Source organism: Rhineura floridana, chromosome 14 (assembly GCF_030035675.1).
Source record: "Rhineura floridana isolate rRhiFlo1 chromosome 14, rRhiFlo1.hap2, whole genome shotgun sequence".
NCBI lineage: Eukaryota > Metazoa > Chordata > Lepidosauria > Squamata > Rhineuridae > Rhineura > Rhineura floridana.
Window position 1 is genome coordinate 13,976,931 of NC_084493.1, and position 16,908 is coordinate 13,993,838.

Sequence of the window (16,908 nt, forward strand, 5' to 3'; positions counted from 1 at the left end):
TTCTCTCTTTCTTAAAGGTGCAAGAGGATGGCCCGTGCCAAAACCACTGGGCTCTCTTGGGAGATCACCTGGTTCACAGTCACGACCATCTGTGCCCATCTACAGGTAGGCGAGAGTGTTGCAGACAGCAGCTGGTTGTGGACTGGATGATTGATTAATGCTGTGAAAAAACCAGCAAGTTGCTGAGAGGGCTGGATGCTCTAGAGTGTTGCAGATATTGGAATCAAAGGCAGCTGTGTGGGAAAGAGGCATATATTTTGTTTCCGTCCTCTCTTTCCGATGACTTAAATACCACCCTTTGCACATGCCACAGGGTGGTGCACAAGAAAGTCAAATAAGATTGAAAAGGATACATAAATTCCATAAGGATAACACAGTCCTTAATGCAACAACACAGTAACTCATAATAAATCACTAATTAGCCATTACGAATAGCAGCAGCTATTCCTCAACTTTTATGTCTATGGGACCAGAAGAAAGGTCTTGATTCATTGCTGGATGTGGGATATCCTTAGGGCCTGAGTGGTAGACATTTAAATTCCATGGAGACTGGGTTTGTGAAGGGGCCGTAACTCAGTGGTAGAAGACATGTTTTGCATGTGCACGGTCCCAGGTTCAATCCCTGGCATCTCCAGTTACAAGGACCAGGAATCAGTGAAAGACCTTTTGCTTTGGAAGGTCTGTGGCTCAGTGGGAGAGCATCTGCTTTTCATGCAGAAGGTCCCAGGTTCAATCCCCAGTATCTCCAGGTGGGCTGGGAAAGATTGCTTCTGAAGCCCCGGAGAGCCACTGCCTGTCAGCGTAGGCAATATTGAGCTCTATGGACCAACGGTTTGACTCAGCAGTCTCCTATGTTCCTATGTTTGCCTGAGACCCTGGAGAGAGCTTTTGCCAGTCAGTGTAGACACTACTAGGCTAGATGGACAAATAATCTGGGCTGGTTGAAGACAGCTACCTACATTGGATAAGACTCTGGTTAGAGAACCACAAGTTGGCAGCAGCCTTATAAACAGGTCTATAAAAGTCACTAGCCTACAGCATTTTGTACTAGCTCATACGGCAGGGTTGGTATCAGTACCTGGCTTTTTTTTTTTTACAAAGCTGACAGGACCCAGTGCTGATGTCTGTTGGAGCCCACCTAATTTTTTTTCAGGCCTGGTCCTCTGCACGAGACAGAAGGCTGAGTCTAGTAGCCATTCATAATTTTCTGTAATGCCCCTGACATAGTGTCCTTCTGAGGCATTGTGGGAAATAAAAATGGTGGCCAGAGCCAGCTTCCCAGCCCTGCACAGGGTGCTGCTGCTGGTGCCCCCACCAAGTAAGCCCTCCAGAGTCACACCCCCTTGAGATCTGGAGTCAGCCCTGCCTATGGACAGCCTGCAATAAGCAAACAGGTTAATCCAGGCTTGGCTCAAAGCTTTTCTCAGGCCTGCGTTGGCAAATTCAAATGTCGCACCACCTCCCCTGTTTAAATATTGGCCTGGACAGAAAGATCAGTGAGTAGAATGCAAACAGCTGCTAGCAGTCTTCCACAAACACAAGGGTAGCCAGTGTGGTACCCCCGCCCTCAAAGGTGTGGACTACAACTCCCGTCAGCCCCAGCCAGCATGGCCAACGGTCAGGGGTGATGCAAGTTGTAGTCCATGCCACATTGGCTACCCTTGCGCAAGCTCTAGTAGAAGAGCCTGCAGTATGTACAGCTTCAGTCACAGTTCTCATGCTTTTGCAAAAATCTGTGTGAGCAGGGTGACTCTGTACCTAGGCTGCACACACTTTTAAAGCACATGACTTTCTCCCTCCCCCCAAGAATCCTGGGAAGTGTTGTTGGTTAAGAGTGTTGGGTAATTGTAGCTCTGCGAGGGTAAACTGCTGTTCCCAGGTTTCTTTGTGAGAAGCAATGAGCTTTAAATGTATGGTGCATGCACAGCCTTAATATTAACTAAGAAGCTCTACCCCAAGAAGCCCACTTTGCTCCCTCCCTGATGGTGTTCCAGAGACTTCTGAAAACAATCTTGTTCTGAGAGATTTTTGAAGGGACTGAAAGTGTAGCCTAAAACTGTTTTTATCCCCTCCTTTTTAGTCCCCTTTTAATATCACTCCCCTAGATTTCTTAACTGTATTTTATGCATTTCTTATCTATTTTAATGTTTTTTTGTGGCTTTTACTGTGTATGATTTTATTGTGAGCTGCCCTGAGTGCCCTATTGCAGGGTAGAAGGGCAGGATAGAAATATTTTAAATAAAACTATTCTCATGCAGTGCTGTAGTACGAGGCATAAAACAGCCGTCCTGAGAGCGCAAGACAGCTTCCTTCTGCAGAAGGGTTCTTTCTGGATCCAACCCAAAATAATAAGATAAATATTTGGCCGTTTCCAGATCTCAGCTGGTTTAGTACAAGAACCTTGGCTGTAGTCCTAACCCCACTTACCTGGGAGTAAGCCTAGTTGAATTCAAGGGGAGCTGCTTCCATGATTAAGAAGACAGCAGCCTTGTAACACCGAGAATTTGGGTGCCTGAGTTTTCTTGCTTCTTACCGCCTCGTCTCCTTTTGTGTTTGATGATTTGTAAGCGTGAGGGTAGGAACTATGCTGATGATATTGATTTGTTGGCCATTTGGGGAGCCTTCCATGCCAAAGGGTGAGGCAGAAATGGGTTAAATAAACAAGCAAACAAATAAATAGTTGCCCTTAAATGGCACCTAAAACTAGGGATGGGAAAATCTGTCAATTTTGGTTTCTCCTGGTTTCTCATTTTTCTAATCTTAAGTTCAGTTTTCCACATTTCCACATCAGTTTTTGTTTCCTCACCCCCCCAATCACCTGCATTTTAGCCTAATGCGCACATTTTGTATTCGATTTTTTGTATTCGGTTTTGCCTAATGCACACGTTATTGCCAAGTGCTTCTCCTCAATATAATGCATTTTTGTATGTTATTTTTATGAATATATGCATTTGTATGCACACCTTACTCTAGTATATACATCTTTGTACACATGACTTTGCTGGAGAACTGCATTTCAAAATTTGGAGAAATGTGGATTTTGGGTATATTTTCATTCTTGCATTGTTTGTGGAAAGTGTGAATTTGGTAGGTTCGCCTTGAAATGTGAACTGAATTGAATTTCTCTCCAATCCCTACCTGAGAGACTGAGGAAAGGCAATCGTAATCAACCTTGTTATGATTTATAGCTAAACAGTAAAATTACTACTACTGCTGTTACTACTAAACTCTCTTTATAAAAGCTTCCCTGCTTGTTTTTTCCCCTCCTGCTGATTATAAAACCAGTCAGAACTGCAAACAACAACAAGGGTTGTGCTAATTCTTATAAAGTCTGAGGTAAAATGGTGGTTTTGTGTTAAATTCTGAGGTAAAATGGCGGTTTTGTGTTAAAAGCTACACAGAAGTGTAGGTTTCAAGGCTAGATCAAAAACCTTCCCCAAGGAGAGATGCTGACAAATCTGCCAAGCATATTTTTCAGTGAAATATTTGGTGTTATCTCTGACAGTGACAGCATTACCGCAAAGCTTATGCAAGTTCCTGCAGTTACTTTAAGACTAATGGCAGCTTTAAAAATTAGCGTTCTTTGGACTGAAATGGCTGTTGTCCCCAGTTTGCTGAGGTGGGTGAGTGTGGGGGCAGGCAGGACAAAGGCTGATAGAAAGCCAAGTACTGCTTTTGTATGTTAACATGTGTATTTATCTTTTTGGCATGCTTGGATTTAAAAACAAAATGCTGGAGACTAGTGACAGCAATAATTGGTTACCAAAATGAAAATGATTTGCTTCCGCATTTTATTCCTTTCCCCCCCTCACTCACTATTTCCTTTAGAATCATAGTAAAAGTGTTGCCCTTTATGTTATTTATAGGATAAATTATAAACCGCTTTTCCAATGTTCAAAGTGATAAAAATGTTTTAAATGTACGCCCTAAGGTAACAGAAATGAAACAAAAATGCCAACAATGATAAAACCTGCTTGAAAATGGCTAGATTGACTCAATAGCCACTGAAGTCAGTCAGTCTTGCAGCCTGTAAGGCAGAAGTGGGGAATCTCAGGCCTGGGGGTCAATGTGGCCCTCCAGGCAATTCTGCCCGGCCCTCGGAACTCTCCCCAGGCTTCATTGGCTTGGCTCCACGCTGTCCTCAAGTGCTTTTGACTGGCAAGATTCTGTCCTTGAACTGTGATAATGCCTCTGGATAGAGTGTGTGCGCATGTGTAGAACTTAGCAAGTGGAACCCTCAACAAAATACTGCAGTATGTTCTGCTGTTCAAGATTCCAGGTGCTCCACTCCATTTCATCTTCTCTGCCCCCCCCCACTTTTTCTGTTCTCTCTCTCCCCCGCGTCCCCCCAGTCAGTAAACATTCTTTGGCAATTAAGCACTCTCAGCCCTCATTGGGCTGAAGGGATGGAGGAGAAATTTGATAAAGTTTGCATTTAAAGGCAAACCTACCTAATTTGCACATTCCGAAACAAGAGACAAACCACAACACAGCCATCTTGTGAACTTCACACTTCTTCAAATTTTGCAATGCCTTGTAATGTGTACAAAAATACATATACTGGGCTGGAGTGTCTGTAAAAAAAAAAGCATATATTCGTGAAAATGACATGCAAAAATGTTACTTTAAAGGGGTGGGGCCATGAGGGAGGAGGAAAGCAAGGGGACAAGGGGCCCACTGATAGCCTGTGCCCATGGGCCCCCAGAAATCTGGAGCCAGTCCTGGTAACATTCTGCATCCTTGTATTTGCAGCCAGCCGACCATAATAGATTTATAACAGCCCAGTCCTAAGTAATTCTTCCTTACTGATTTTAGTGTGACAAAACATCTGTGTAGTGTGTTCTGAACCATGGTGCAAGCCTCACATGCAAGTTTGGGATGGATGTTGTCTGTAGTGGCTGCATTAGTGGCCACTTCCATACTGTCACTATTTTGGGGCAGGATTCAGTCACATCTTAAAATATAGTTAATTGGGAAGTTTTGAGCAACAAGCCCACTTCCCCCAAAGATCAGACTTTTAGCGATGAGGAAAGTGACAGGAAAATGCACTTGAAAGTTTGGGGTAGTACTTGCTTTGACGCAACACTGTCTAACCTGTTGCAAACAGATCAGAATTAATGCATTAAATAGCCAACATCATCTAATCTCACTGCTAACAAACGCTCAATAAACAGGTTGACTGGAAGCACCCAGAGTGAACTAAAGAAAAATGCCCTTTTAAAAAAATACATGTTTAAATTGCAATTGTGAAATAACATTAATACAAATCGAGAAGCAGTTTGTGTTTGATTTATATTTCATGTTATAGAGAGAATAGTTAAAAAAAATGGAAAAGCTGTCTAGAAGAATCTGGTTTTCAGAAATTGTCAGGCTTGTCATCCTTCTAGACTGCTTAGAAACACAGTGAATGCAAGTTAGCCCAGCTGAACTGTAAAACAGTGTTCAAAGCGCTGTTACGATTGTAATTGCCCCATTGCTTCTACAGGCTAGCTGGTGCCATTACTGTCAATGTGGGCGATCCCCATTGTTTAGTAACACTGCTTTCTAGGGCTAAATAAGTGGAGAGTTTGTTTATTGGCGAAAATCATGCCGTACTTCTCTTTGCTCTGCCAAAAGTCTGGACGGTTTGGAGAAGCAATTTAGGATGTTTTCTCTTGTCATTAACATACACGCTTCCGGCAATCTGTAGAGAAACAGCAGCCAATATTCTACTCTCTAGAAGCACACCCAGAACTTTCACATGCCTTGTAAACCTCCAGAAGTGCATCTTTTTAAGCCTCCTGTGTATGCAAGACACCGGTTCTCTTGGCACTAGAAGAGGTGTGGGGAACCTTTGGCCCTCCAGATGTTGCTGGACTGCTGCTCATATCGTCCCTGGCCATTGGCCATGCTTGCTTGGGCTGATGGGAACTGTAGTTCAGCAACATCTGGAGGGACAATCCTCACCTCTGCAGTGAGACTTCAATCCTTTGGGCCTAGAAGTAAAATCCTTACCCTGGCCTCTGGATGGTGCGGATAGTGCCTGCGTTCCGTTGGTTTTTATTGATGCAACACTATTGCAGGGAGATGCAGGTACTCAAAGGTAACAAGTAGGGGGTTCTCTTAGAGCTCTGTTCCACAGTAAATGTTTCCGGGCTAGCACTTTGTTGGAGCCTTCACGAGGTGGCAGAAATCTTGGGTCCTGTCCCATTTGGCTGATTTATTGTAAAATCAGCCGCCTTCCAAAAAGGCTTTTATTGTTCTGTATTTTTTTTTTGAAGTAATTGTTTGAAGTTTATGTTGTGAATTGTCCGGTTCATGCTTCTGTCACTAAGAGGTGAGAGGCTGATGTGAATTACACCCACTTCAGATGTGTTGAGATGGATTTCCCTGGACTAAGTCTAGGCAACTGAGTCCCCCACCCGCTCCCTGTTTCATTCTTTTTCCAGTTGTGGTACTCTGTTGGTGATGTCACACTCAACTGCAGTTGCAGAAGGTTAAGTGTGATCTGAGGTTTTGATGCATGCGTAACAAAGGTAGTTATGTTGAATTCTAGAACAAGATTCTACCTTCTAACATCCATGTGCACCTGTTTTTAAAGGTGCAGAAGCATTTGCATTTTTTTGTTAGTTGCCTTCTTCCACTCAGAATTTTCATAGAAATTTACATTTCTTTTGTTAACGTGGTTGCTGGCTGAAATCAGTAGTGCAACAAGCATGGTTTTATGCACATGATGAACTGTGGAACTGCAAGTTGAACATTTTTAGGCGTTCTCTCTCTCCCTCCCTCCCTACATTGTGCGCACAATTATGGGGCAATACTACTTCTTGCGTTGCATTTACACAAGCGTGATCTGTTGCAACAAAATGTTGCAGCATACAGTGCTTTTGTTCAGGGTGCCAGCCAGCCCGCGATGTCCTCTTCTCTGATATTCCATTCGCTCTCCCCAGTTATCCACCATTCCCCGACTTAACACAATCATCCTAGCACTGATATTGTCAGTTACAGTTACTGTGTTTTGTGCTTTATCGCATTCTGCATTTGATCTCACTGTTGCTATTCTTTTCTTTATGCAATGTGAATGACATAATAAACTCTGGTGCAGAGCAGTCCTATGTATCTTCTCACAAGTGAGCCCCATTGAGGAGGCTTACTCCTAGGTAAGTGTGTACAGCAGGGGTTCTGTCCAGGTTTTGTCAATCTACAACTTGTAATTTCTGCCGTTGGCCATGTTGGATGAGGCTGATGGGTGTTGGAGTCCAACAACATCTGGAGGGCACCAGGTTGGTGAAGGTTGATGTAAGTTATCAAAGAGCTCCCATGAACCTTCACCCTGTCACCTGACTACCCCCGAGGCTCTCACCCCCACCTTTATCAGGAAGGAAAGTCAGATGAAGGTGGGGAGAGGACCTTTGGACAGCCCTAGATGTAGCCTTGTTCTCATTGGGGCATTCTGTCTCAAATTGTAAGGTGGTTTCTATTGAAACCACTTCAAAGTGAAGGGCACATCTTTACCTGCCTCCCACCTGATGACGCATATGGTGTCAGGGGCAGGGCAAGTGGCCATGGTTTGGGGAAAACTGCCTTGGGGGCAAAATTTGGACTCCTGCTGGGCCCTGATTAGGCCTGTGGGCCAGAGGTTCCCCACCCAGTTATACAGCTTCGACTGTTTGTTGCGGATTCGTTCGGATTTGTCTGTGGGGAGGCGATACCATTAATCAATCAATCAATCAATCGTTTATTACGGTCAAGGACCAGCACGACAAGGTGATACAACGTGATACAAAATCACCACTGCGAGGTGATACAATACACATTTTCCGGTACATGATCCCCTCACTTTCTTTACGGCAAAAAGTCTGGGGTGTTTGTGCGCGTATGTGATTTTTTTTTTTTTGGAAGTTGGTTTCTTGCAGTACGCTAAATCCACTTTAATTGTGCAAACTGAATTTGCCCCATGTATTTGAATTCCATCTGCAAAGTAACGACAATCTGGAAATGCCCTTGACTCAGTTTCCCTTGGAGAGAAGGGTGTTTCATTCAACACCCCACCCCCATCCTTGATGAGAGATTTGAGGGATGAAAGAATTGGCATCATACAGTTATTCTGGGAGGCTGTTCCAGGCAGATAAGGGGCAGCAAAGAACTATGGGCAGGATCCATTTAAAAGATCAGGTCTTTCAAACATCCTGTTGATGATAAATGTATTTTATCATTGGCTTCCGACCGATCTTCTTAATTAGGTTTGGGGTACAGCAGCCTGGTTAAAGACTGAAATGCTTCAAGATGTCACTGAAATGCACAGCTTTGTGTTCTGCTATAGACAGTCTTTTACAGAAAGAAGGCTGTAAATGCAATTTCAGTTCCACAAGTTTTAATGTGTATTTACATCTCTAGTGGGAATAGCCTTGAAAATGAGTGAGCAATCAAATTACCAGGAAAATGCATTTTGTTTAGCGTTGCGAGTCTCATGGGCCTTTCAAACATCCTGTTAGCTTACCCTGTTTGTAAATCACAACCTTTAAAAGCCATTTATATCTATATCTATCATGTATGCATGTTAAAGCGCCAGAAAAGTTTGAATGGGAAAGCTATCCCATGTTTTGCGTTTACCTCCTGGTCATTTGATGGAAAGTGGCTGAGCGTTTAAGTAGGAAGGATGACTGCTGTTTACTCAACACATGTCTTTAAATTTTGTATACTGCTTTTGCATGCGTGGTGTACAATAAAAGCAATAAAAAGACAATAAAAGAGAAGATAATAAGAATATAAACACATGCATTAAACAAGCCAGCAGCCATAGATTGCAAAGTCAAAGCGTTCAGTATTAAAAATGTCAATAAATCCATCTAAAATAGAATGTTGTAACTGAAGAGGGAATCCCATGGTTTTGCTGCCACAACTGAGAAAGTTGAGTTCTTGACAAATGGATCTTGAAAGCTTCCCAGGATGATCTCAACCTGTATGGAAGGAGCTATTCCCCAGGATACCAAGCTGCTGCATATTTTTTGCGGCCTATTGCCGAAATAAAACACAAACACCATTCATTGGGTTAAATCATGGGCCACTTTATTAAACGGAATCAATTAGAATAATGAACCTGCAGAGGGGAAATCGAGTGCGGGAGCATTCTGATGATCCAGGCAAAGCCTGCTTGCAGCCATAGGGCGACTAAACCTTGCCTGAGCCCGGGGCTGCCCTATGCCAGACCCCAGCTCAAGCCACACCCTGAAGATGTGTAGGGGGTCCAACCCGCATCACCGCCCCCCGGAGCCGTGAAACTCCGAGCGGATGAGGCACGTTGGCCCCAAAGGCGGCCCGTGTTCTGCCCCCCGGGCCGTATAGCCCTGAGCTGCAGGCCCCCGGACCGCCAATCGCCCCCAAAGGTGCCTAAAGGTGTCACCTAGCTGCCCTTTCCCTTTAAACCTTTTCCCGCACTTCTTTGCCACAAGTGACCGTTGACATATTGAAGCTAAAAACACACCAATCAGCCTATTAACCCCAAAGGCACCCGTGCTAACCCTTGACCCGTCCCCCCAACCACAGTGTGGAGTAGGCAAAAGAAACCTGCCAGCAAAGCGAGGCAGGCAGGCCAAAAATTCCTAGTCGGCCCCGTAGCGACCAAATGAATCACACTGCAGTAGAGGGAGGGTCGGGCGGGCGCCGCCAAGATTCAAAGGAGGGCGGGAGGCTGGTGGAGTGGCCTTAAATGGCCTTCAGCTGCCCCGCCTCCTTACTGTGCGTCACGACGGCGCGCTGGCGCGCCACGTGCGCACGCACACACCCTTGATGGCGGCCTGGCTTCGGCAGCAGCCGCAAACACGCCCCTTTTGCCCGGCAGGTACCGGGCACGGAACGGGATTATCTGAAGTAGTGTCATGACCCCATCTTTTAGAGGAACAGAGATAGTGCTACAGCCCTTGGACTGCCTTGTAAAGGGATCCACAGGACTGTGGATTCTAAACCGCAGTGGACCCATGATCTGATTTGGAATTGGGATCGGAGGTTTGGTGGATTCCTCCCCCATTCCTAACCTCAACCTCTTGCAACCCTGCTAAATTGTTCAAAGTTCCCAGTGAATACAACAAAGCTTGGGATTGAAAAGAAGTACAGTGAGATAGAGTAATGTGTAATTTTAATCTTAATTTTAATTGTAATCTTATTTTAATCTTTGTCTTCACCTTGTTTTTAAAATGTTTTTATAGTTGTATTGTACCCACATTCACCTGTATTTTAATGTGGTTTTATTCTGTTGTACACCGCCCTGAGAGCTTGTCGCTAAAGGGCAGTCTAAAAGTACAATGAATAAATAAAAATAAATAAATAAAAATATGTATATGTAAAAAATAAATTTTGAGCTGGTATGGGAAAGAACAAATCTGCACAACTTGACTGGGAGTGAAGAAATTAGGAAAGAAATGTAGAGTACTTGGCAGGTGGTATCCTTGCCGCACTCAATATGGTGGATCACGAACGGCTAGGTTTGGTTGGTACTGTGATTCTCCGGGAACACTGCTGCTGCTATGGTTTCAGAACAGTATGTTCTAATTCTACCCTTTTAGGCTGCTTTTCAAATTTGGTAAATCACGGCTGGTTCATCTGTGTACAGAGGTTTCTTTGAGTGAATTCAGTGGCAATTTTGACTGCGTAGAGATTGTAGTTCCCAAGCTCTACAGTTGGCTTCATTCTAAACTTCAGTGAGAACATGCGTAGGCGTAAAGGCTTTGGGGCCCTAATGTTGTAATATTTGGGATAGTTGTTCAGATATTAAATGTGTTTTTATTGTTCAGAGAAAAAAGACCATTGGGGTCAAAAGGAGGACATCAGTGTATTGTTTGTTCACTCAGCTTGTTGGAGAGGAATCCAAGCTGATTTTTTTTTCAAAAAGCCCAAACGAGCTAGTTTTATTTCCTCTTCATGTGGCATGAATCATTTTATCTCCTCTTCATTGTAAATGTGCAAGAAAAAGAGCAGATGGTATTTTAAAGCTGTTTCCACATCTATTAACTTTTCTGAGAAATTGCTTTTGGTTCCCCTCCTCCACTTTTGGAGGAAAAAAGATATATATATATCTTGCAGAATTGGAAATGATTTCCATTTGCTAATGTCAGTTTTATTGTCTGTCACTGAAGAGCGTTTTATCAGGTGTTCCAAACTCTATCTCTTGGCAGAGATTTTCTTGAACTACTGCAGAGGGAAATATCAAAAGCCTATCCAACTGCATGTAGGCTGCTGCTTTTCTTTTTTGGAAAAAAATCATGAAGCAGAAGATGGAAACTCGCTTTAAAAAACCTGTGGCTTTTTGCCATGAAAACCGTATTTAAAAATCACTTTGAATGCTTGAATGGATTTTTATCTTCTGTCAATGAAAGTACTGTTGTGGACGACACAGGTGCATGGAGATCAGAAAAATTGCTGGCTATATGCAGCATTTTGTCCAGGGATATGAATACTGACATCACAGTGATGGAATGTTGATTGACAGTGTGCTGTGGTTTTTGTCAGCGTCTTCTACTGGAAAGCATGTATTTCAAGGGGAGTTGTTAATTTTTAAATACGTCTTCGTAGTATTTTGCTGGGCATGCTCAATGCAAATAAAATCAGGAAATACCCTTCTGTTCTGGTGTAAAAACTGAACAGGATATACAAATAGTAACAAGTGCTTTGCAGTCCTAAAATTTTGGGGAATAATTTTTAGGGTTGCCAGGAATGTGCATGATTATCCACTTCCACTTGCCGCTGTAGAGAATATTATTGTTGAAACGCAAACAAGAAAAAGAAAATGCAGCAACTGGATATGCAATCTGCTGCACTATTAAAGCCAAGTGTCCATGCCCTATACAGCAGTAGTTTAGATCTTCAGTGTACTGCTGTCTATGCATTCAGGTGTGAAGCAAAATGTGCATTTAAATAAAATTGTGGGTAATACTTGTTTGTGGGCTTTACTGCAAAAGTTGCATTTCTGCATTTGCAGATGGGTCTTCTAAGAGTGTGATGCCATGTATGAGAAGGCAGAAATAAAGGTAAAAGTTTAACGCTTCCCAGTACACTTTTGGGGCTTTTGGAATGAAGAGAGTGGTGAAGCAGGAGTCTGGATAAGGCCTGTAAAGCCATTTGAAGTGGCCCACTAGCCCCATCTTCCTCGACATCTCAATGCTGGGCTTGGAGGAGTGCCTCTTCTTCCCATCTCCATGCAAGTTAATAGACAAATTGTTGCGGGGGAGGTAGGTTAAGGGTGCAGGCCAAGAAATGACTGGAGGAAATCATACCCCCTCCCCCCGCATTAAAGACCCAGTTATTCCAAGGGTTCCTGGTGGGAGTGGTGTTCTTCTCCCATCTGCCATTCTCAGGGCTTCAGTCTCTTCCCCGCCCCCATGCAAATTAATGGAGAGAGTCATAATTGCAAACTAGCGGAGAGGGAGTCATAATGCTGAGCTATCTTGTCAGTTGTTCTCTCTGTAGAAGACTTTGCAGTACCTTTCATGGTGCTGAGTTTGGGAAACTATTTCTGATGTATGGGAAAAGGTTGTTCAGATATGAAGAATGCTCTAAGTTGTGGGAACCAAGCTGCTGTCCTGGAACTGGAAACAGCGTGGTGAATGACCATTGTTGACACCACAGGGCTGCTGAAGAACCATCTTGTCTTGAGAGGAAGGGAGATAAACAAGACTGCTGAAAAATGTCAGAGGTGCAGGCTTACTTTTTCATCCGTTTCCTTCCATGGGTTTGTACACATTTGGGAGTGGCTTAACAACCACAAAAATTGCCTGTATGGAAGCGCCTCTTAGGTCACTATTAACTGGCATCCTATTAAAAGTTAGAGAACTGTCTAAAATACATCATGCCTTTGCCTCCCTGCCAATGGGTTCTGCTGCATAATTCTTGAGGAGGGGAGAGAGGATGGGGTTGGGAGGGACAAGGGTGGTGGTGGAGAAATGCAAGTTCAGCAATGGACAGTGACGTCACCTGGAAGCAGTCATTACATTAGTCTGCAGCATCAACATAGCTGAGGGACCAGTAATTTTTGGCACCTCCTCTCTCTTAACTTTTCCACCCCAGGGAATCGTTAGAAGAACTAAGAACTTGTACCTGAGTGCTTATTTTCTCCCTCACAATCCATTTTCCTTTTGTGTCGTGAATTCTTATGAGGAAGCCACCTTATGTCGAATTAGACCATTGGTCCATCTAGCTCAGTGTTGTTTTCTCTGACTGGCAGTGACTCCCTAGAGCAGCCTTTCCCAACCAGTGTGCCTCCAGATGTTGTTGGACCACAACTCCCATCTTTCCTGACCATTGGCAACGCTGGCTGAGGCTGATGTGAGTTGTGGTCCAACAACATCTGGAGGCACACTGGTTGGGAAAGGCTGCTGTAGAGTTTCAAACATGGTTCTCTCTCAGCCCTAGGTGGAGATGCTGGGGATTGAACCTGGGGCCTTCTACATGCAAAGCAGATTGTCTGAGCTATGATCCTTCCCTGATATGGTCATTATTATTTAGTGATCAGTAAGCTGCTCTGGGGACATTTTTTTGCTGAAGAGTAGGATCTTTAAAAATACATAATATGTCTGTTAGTGTTCAGCACCTAGGCTAGGTAAGTGGGCGAGTAAGGGGTGGTGACATTTAAGCTGCAAATTCCACTCCCATTGCTACCTGTGAATGGTGGTTAATGTGCATTGACTAAAGTGGGGAGAAAGGGATGCTTTCAAGTGATAATTAAAGTGCTTTGAAATGCATGTGTGATTTTTGCATTCGTCTTTTACTTCCACAATATTTAGGAATGACAATATAGTGGAAGTCTCTCTTGCGTTGCTGTTAGTTTATATAAGCCATATAGTACAACAGTTGCCTGAACTGTAAGTACTGCAAAACATCTTGGAGGTAAATTCTTATCTGCAATAAGGTGAAGGACTCCTGAGCAGGTTTGGTATATTTAATGCGTTAAGACTAAATGCCCTAAATTTGCAGGCATAATCATTACATGTCTTGACCTGTTTAAACAGCTGCTGCTTAAAGAACACGAGGATCAGAATGACGTCTCATGCTTCAGGCCGATATAGCTTGGTTGTCTGAGTATTTGTTCTGATTTGTGGCTTCAAACTGAGAGATAACAGGTTTTGTACGAAGACAAGACAGCTTGCTTATGAAGCTTGTCAGTATTTTTCAGCTCTTTTGAGCATGTTATATGCCAAAGTCTTGCTAGGATCATGGGTAGGGATGGGCCAAGCTGACGGTTTTAGTTTCTCATTTTTCAAGCCTTAATTTCCTCATCAGTTGCACTTTTTAAAAAAAAAGTCATGGTGAAAATTTGTCAGCGTTTTAGTGCTAATTTCTCCAAATATGCACATTTTGTATGCAATTTAGCCCAATCTATGCATTTTAGCAAAGCAATTTCTCCTGATATAATACTTTTTTGTGTGCTGTTTTCACTAATATATGCATTTTTATGTACACTTTGCATCAGTGTATGTATTTCCATATATATAACTTGGCAGGAGAGCTGCACTGAAAAATTCAGAGAATTCAAATTTTGAAGCATTGCTGTGTTTGAGTTTATGTATGTTTGGAAACTTCATTTGGTCCAAAGTTAGGATTAAAACCGGATTAACTGGGGCTGGTTACAGGGAGCTTGTTACAACAGCTCCACTGGCTACTAATCTGTTTCCAAGCATAATTCAAAGTATTGGTTATGACCTATAAAGCCTTATACGGCTCGGGTCCAGGCTATCTCAAGGACCATATTTTCCCAAATGACCCTGTCTGAGCCCTGAGATCATTAGGGGAGGCCCTTCTCTCAGTCCCGCCACCCTCCCAGGCACATCTGGAGGGAACACAGGAAAGAGTCTTCTCGGTGGCTGCCCCTTGGCTCTGGAACTCCCTTTCTAGGGAGGTTAGCCTGGCTGCCTTCCTGCTGTCCTTCTGTCGGCAGGTGAAAACTTTGCTTTTTGGGAACTTGCTGCAAGGTACAGATTTGTATTTTGTGTTTTTTTTTTAATTGCTATGTTTTAAACGGCTTCAATTTTACAGTTAGTTTAAATATATTTTAATTATAACTTCTGTATGATTTATGTATATAATTTTAATTGCATTTGTTTTCATTTTTGTAAGCTGCCCGCCCTGCAAACCCCCTTCGTTGCTGGAAGAGGCAATGTGTGTAGAAATGGACTGTGGGACTCAGAACCAAGAAGCCTGCATGCATTGAGTTCTGTGTGTGAAGGGTTTCCTGCCTCGCATGTCCATGTTAACATATAGAGCAGCCTTTCCCAAACTTTGGGTCCCCAGATGTTGCTAGACTACAATTCCCATCGTTCCTGACCATTGACCATGCTGGCTGGGGCTGATGGGAGTTGTAGTCCAGTAACATCTGGAGACCCAAAGGTTGGGAAAGACTGATATAGATGGTGAGGCCAGCAAGAACATCTTCAAGAGCTGCAGGACTGGCCCAAGACATTGGTCCCATCTTCACCATACCTTTAAAGCACTACAACACCACTTTAAGTAGTTATGGCTTCCTGCAGAGAGTTGTTAGGAGACCCCTATTCCCCTGCAATTCCCAGAGTTTCCTGGGAAGATGGATTGATTGTTAACCCACCCTGGAGATTATAGCTCTGTGAATAGGGATCTCCTAACAACTCTCCGCATCCTTCACAAACTACAGTTCCCAGGCTTCTGTGGGGGAAGCCATGACTGCTTAAAGTGGTGTCATAGTGCTTCAAATGTTATAGTGTAGATGAGGCTGTTTTGCTGCCTGAGGCAAAGTATTAAACTGCGAATTAAAAGAAATTAAATGCAGCTTTTTGAAGCAGTAGCATCCTCACAGGGAGCTTTCAGCCATAGTAGCAAAACCTGGCATTTTGCATCCCAGGCGTCCAATTAATATATCCATTTTAGCTACTTAAAGATTTTATATTTTTTTATTATATAAGTTGGTTCCAGAGTCTTATTACAACCGTAGCAAGCTTTATGCAAGCTTTATTGTTAGGTCTGAAATTTAAGCTTTATTAGGATTAAGCTTTTAATAGTATAATTTGCTGCATGTGTTGCCTATACAAAGTGCTATGAATAGATCCTCTGTATATAAAATGTATTTGATATTTTATACCAACTTAAACCCAATATGTTATCTTTAACCAAAGGAAATTAAAGAGCTTTTTTTCCTCCCCTCCTTTCCTTCTGTCAACTTAATATCTTAAAACTTTTTTCCCCCAGAATTGAAGTCTGAGATTGGGCTATTGAACTTAGAACTCTTTTAAAAAAGAAAATAAAGTACCACCATTTTCACCACCATTTTTTTTTACTGTTCCTTCGAAATAAGTCCAAATAATAGTATGAAGTTGCCTGTGCTTTATAATTATGACAGCAAAATGTTGGCAAGGCAAGTACATGAATATATATTTTAATGGGGTACATTATTTAGTGCCTGTAGACCGTAACTGCATTGAAGATTTATGTGCGTGCCGTGCTCTTTCAAGTGCTGATAGGATTTTTTGCACGTAAAGTTCATGAATGCTAGCAGATGGGAAAGTCTCTTTCACCTTCTTAATTCAAGAAAAAGAGTAATACTTAAGAATAAGGGTGTTTAGACTGAGGCTGAATTTGCAAAACAAAAATGCTATATTTAAAGCCTCTGTATCCCCCAAAACTGCATAAAAGGAGTTTCATTAATCCACCTAAATAAAGATGGTTTGGTTTCCAGGTTTCAGATACTTGTGCGAAGATTAGTGGGGAGGGTTCCCATATTGCTGATCAGCTGCTTGCTGCCTTTTTGCACCAGTAGCTGACCTGAATCTCCACTTTTCTTTTTTATTTAAAACAAACAGACAAGTTGCTGATCCAGCCGCACTCAGTTCCCCCCCCCCCGGACCCCTTGAAAATTGTGGGAGGCTTGGCATACTACTTGATGGTTTTTCTGCCTGTTGTTGCAACTGTCAC

The 16,908-nt window shown here is 43.0% G+C and overlaps 1 protein-coding gene across 6 annotated transcripts in view; it reads left to right on the forward strand.

Annotated features, from left to right (window-relative positions):
* The window catches only part of ADAMTSL3 (ADAMTS like 3), a 300,162-nt gene that overhangs the window by 10,953 nt on the left and 272,301 nt on the right, over positions 1-16,908 (forward strand). For all 6 annotated transcript variants that reach the window (XM_061594994.1, XM_061594995.1, XM_061594997.1 and 3 more), the window contains one exon: positions 18-105. In XM_061594994.1, the coding sequence (XP_061450978.1) occupies positions 28-105 (78 nt within the window). In that variant the 5' untranslated portion in view covers positions 18-27. The remainder of the gene's footprint in view (positions 1-17; positions 106-16,908) is intronic.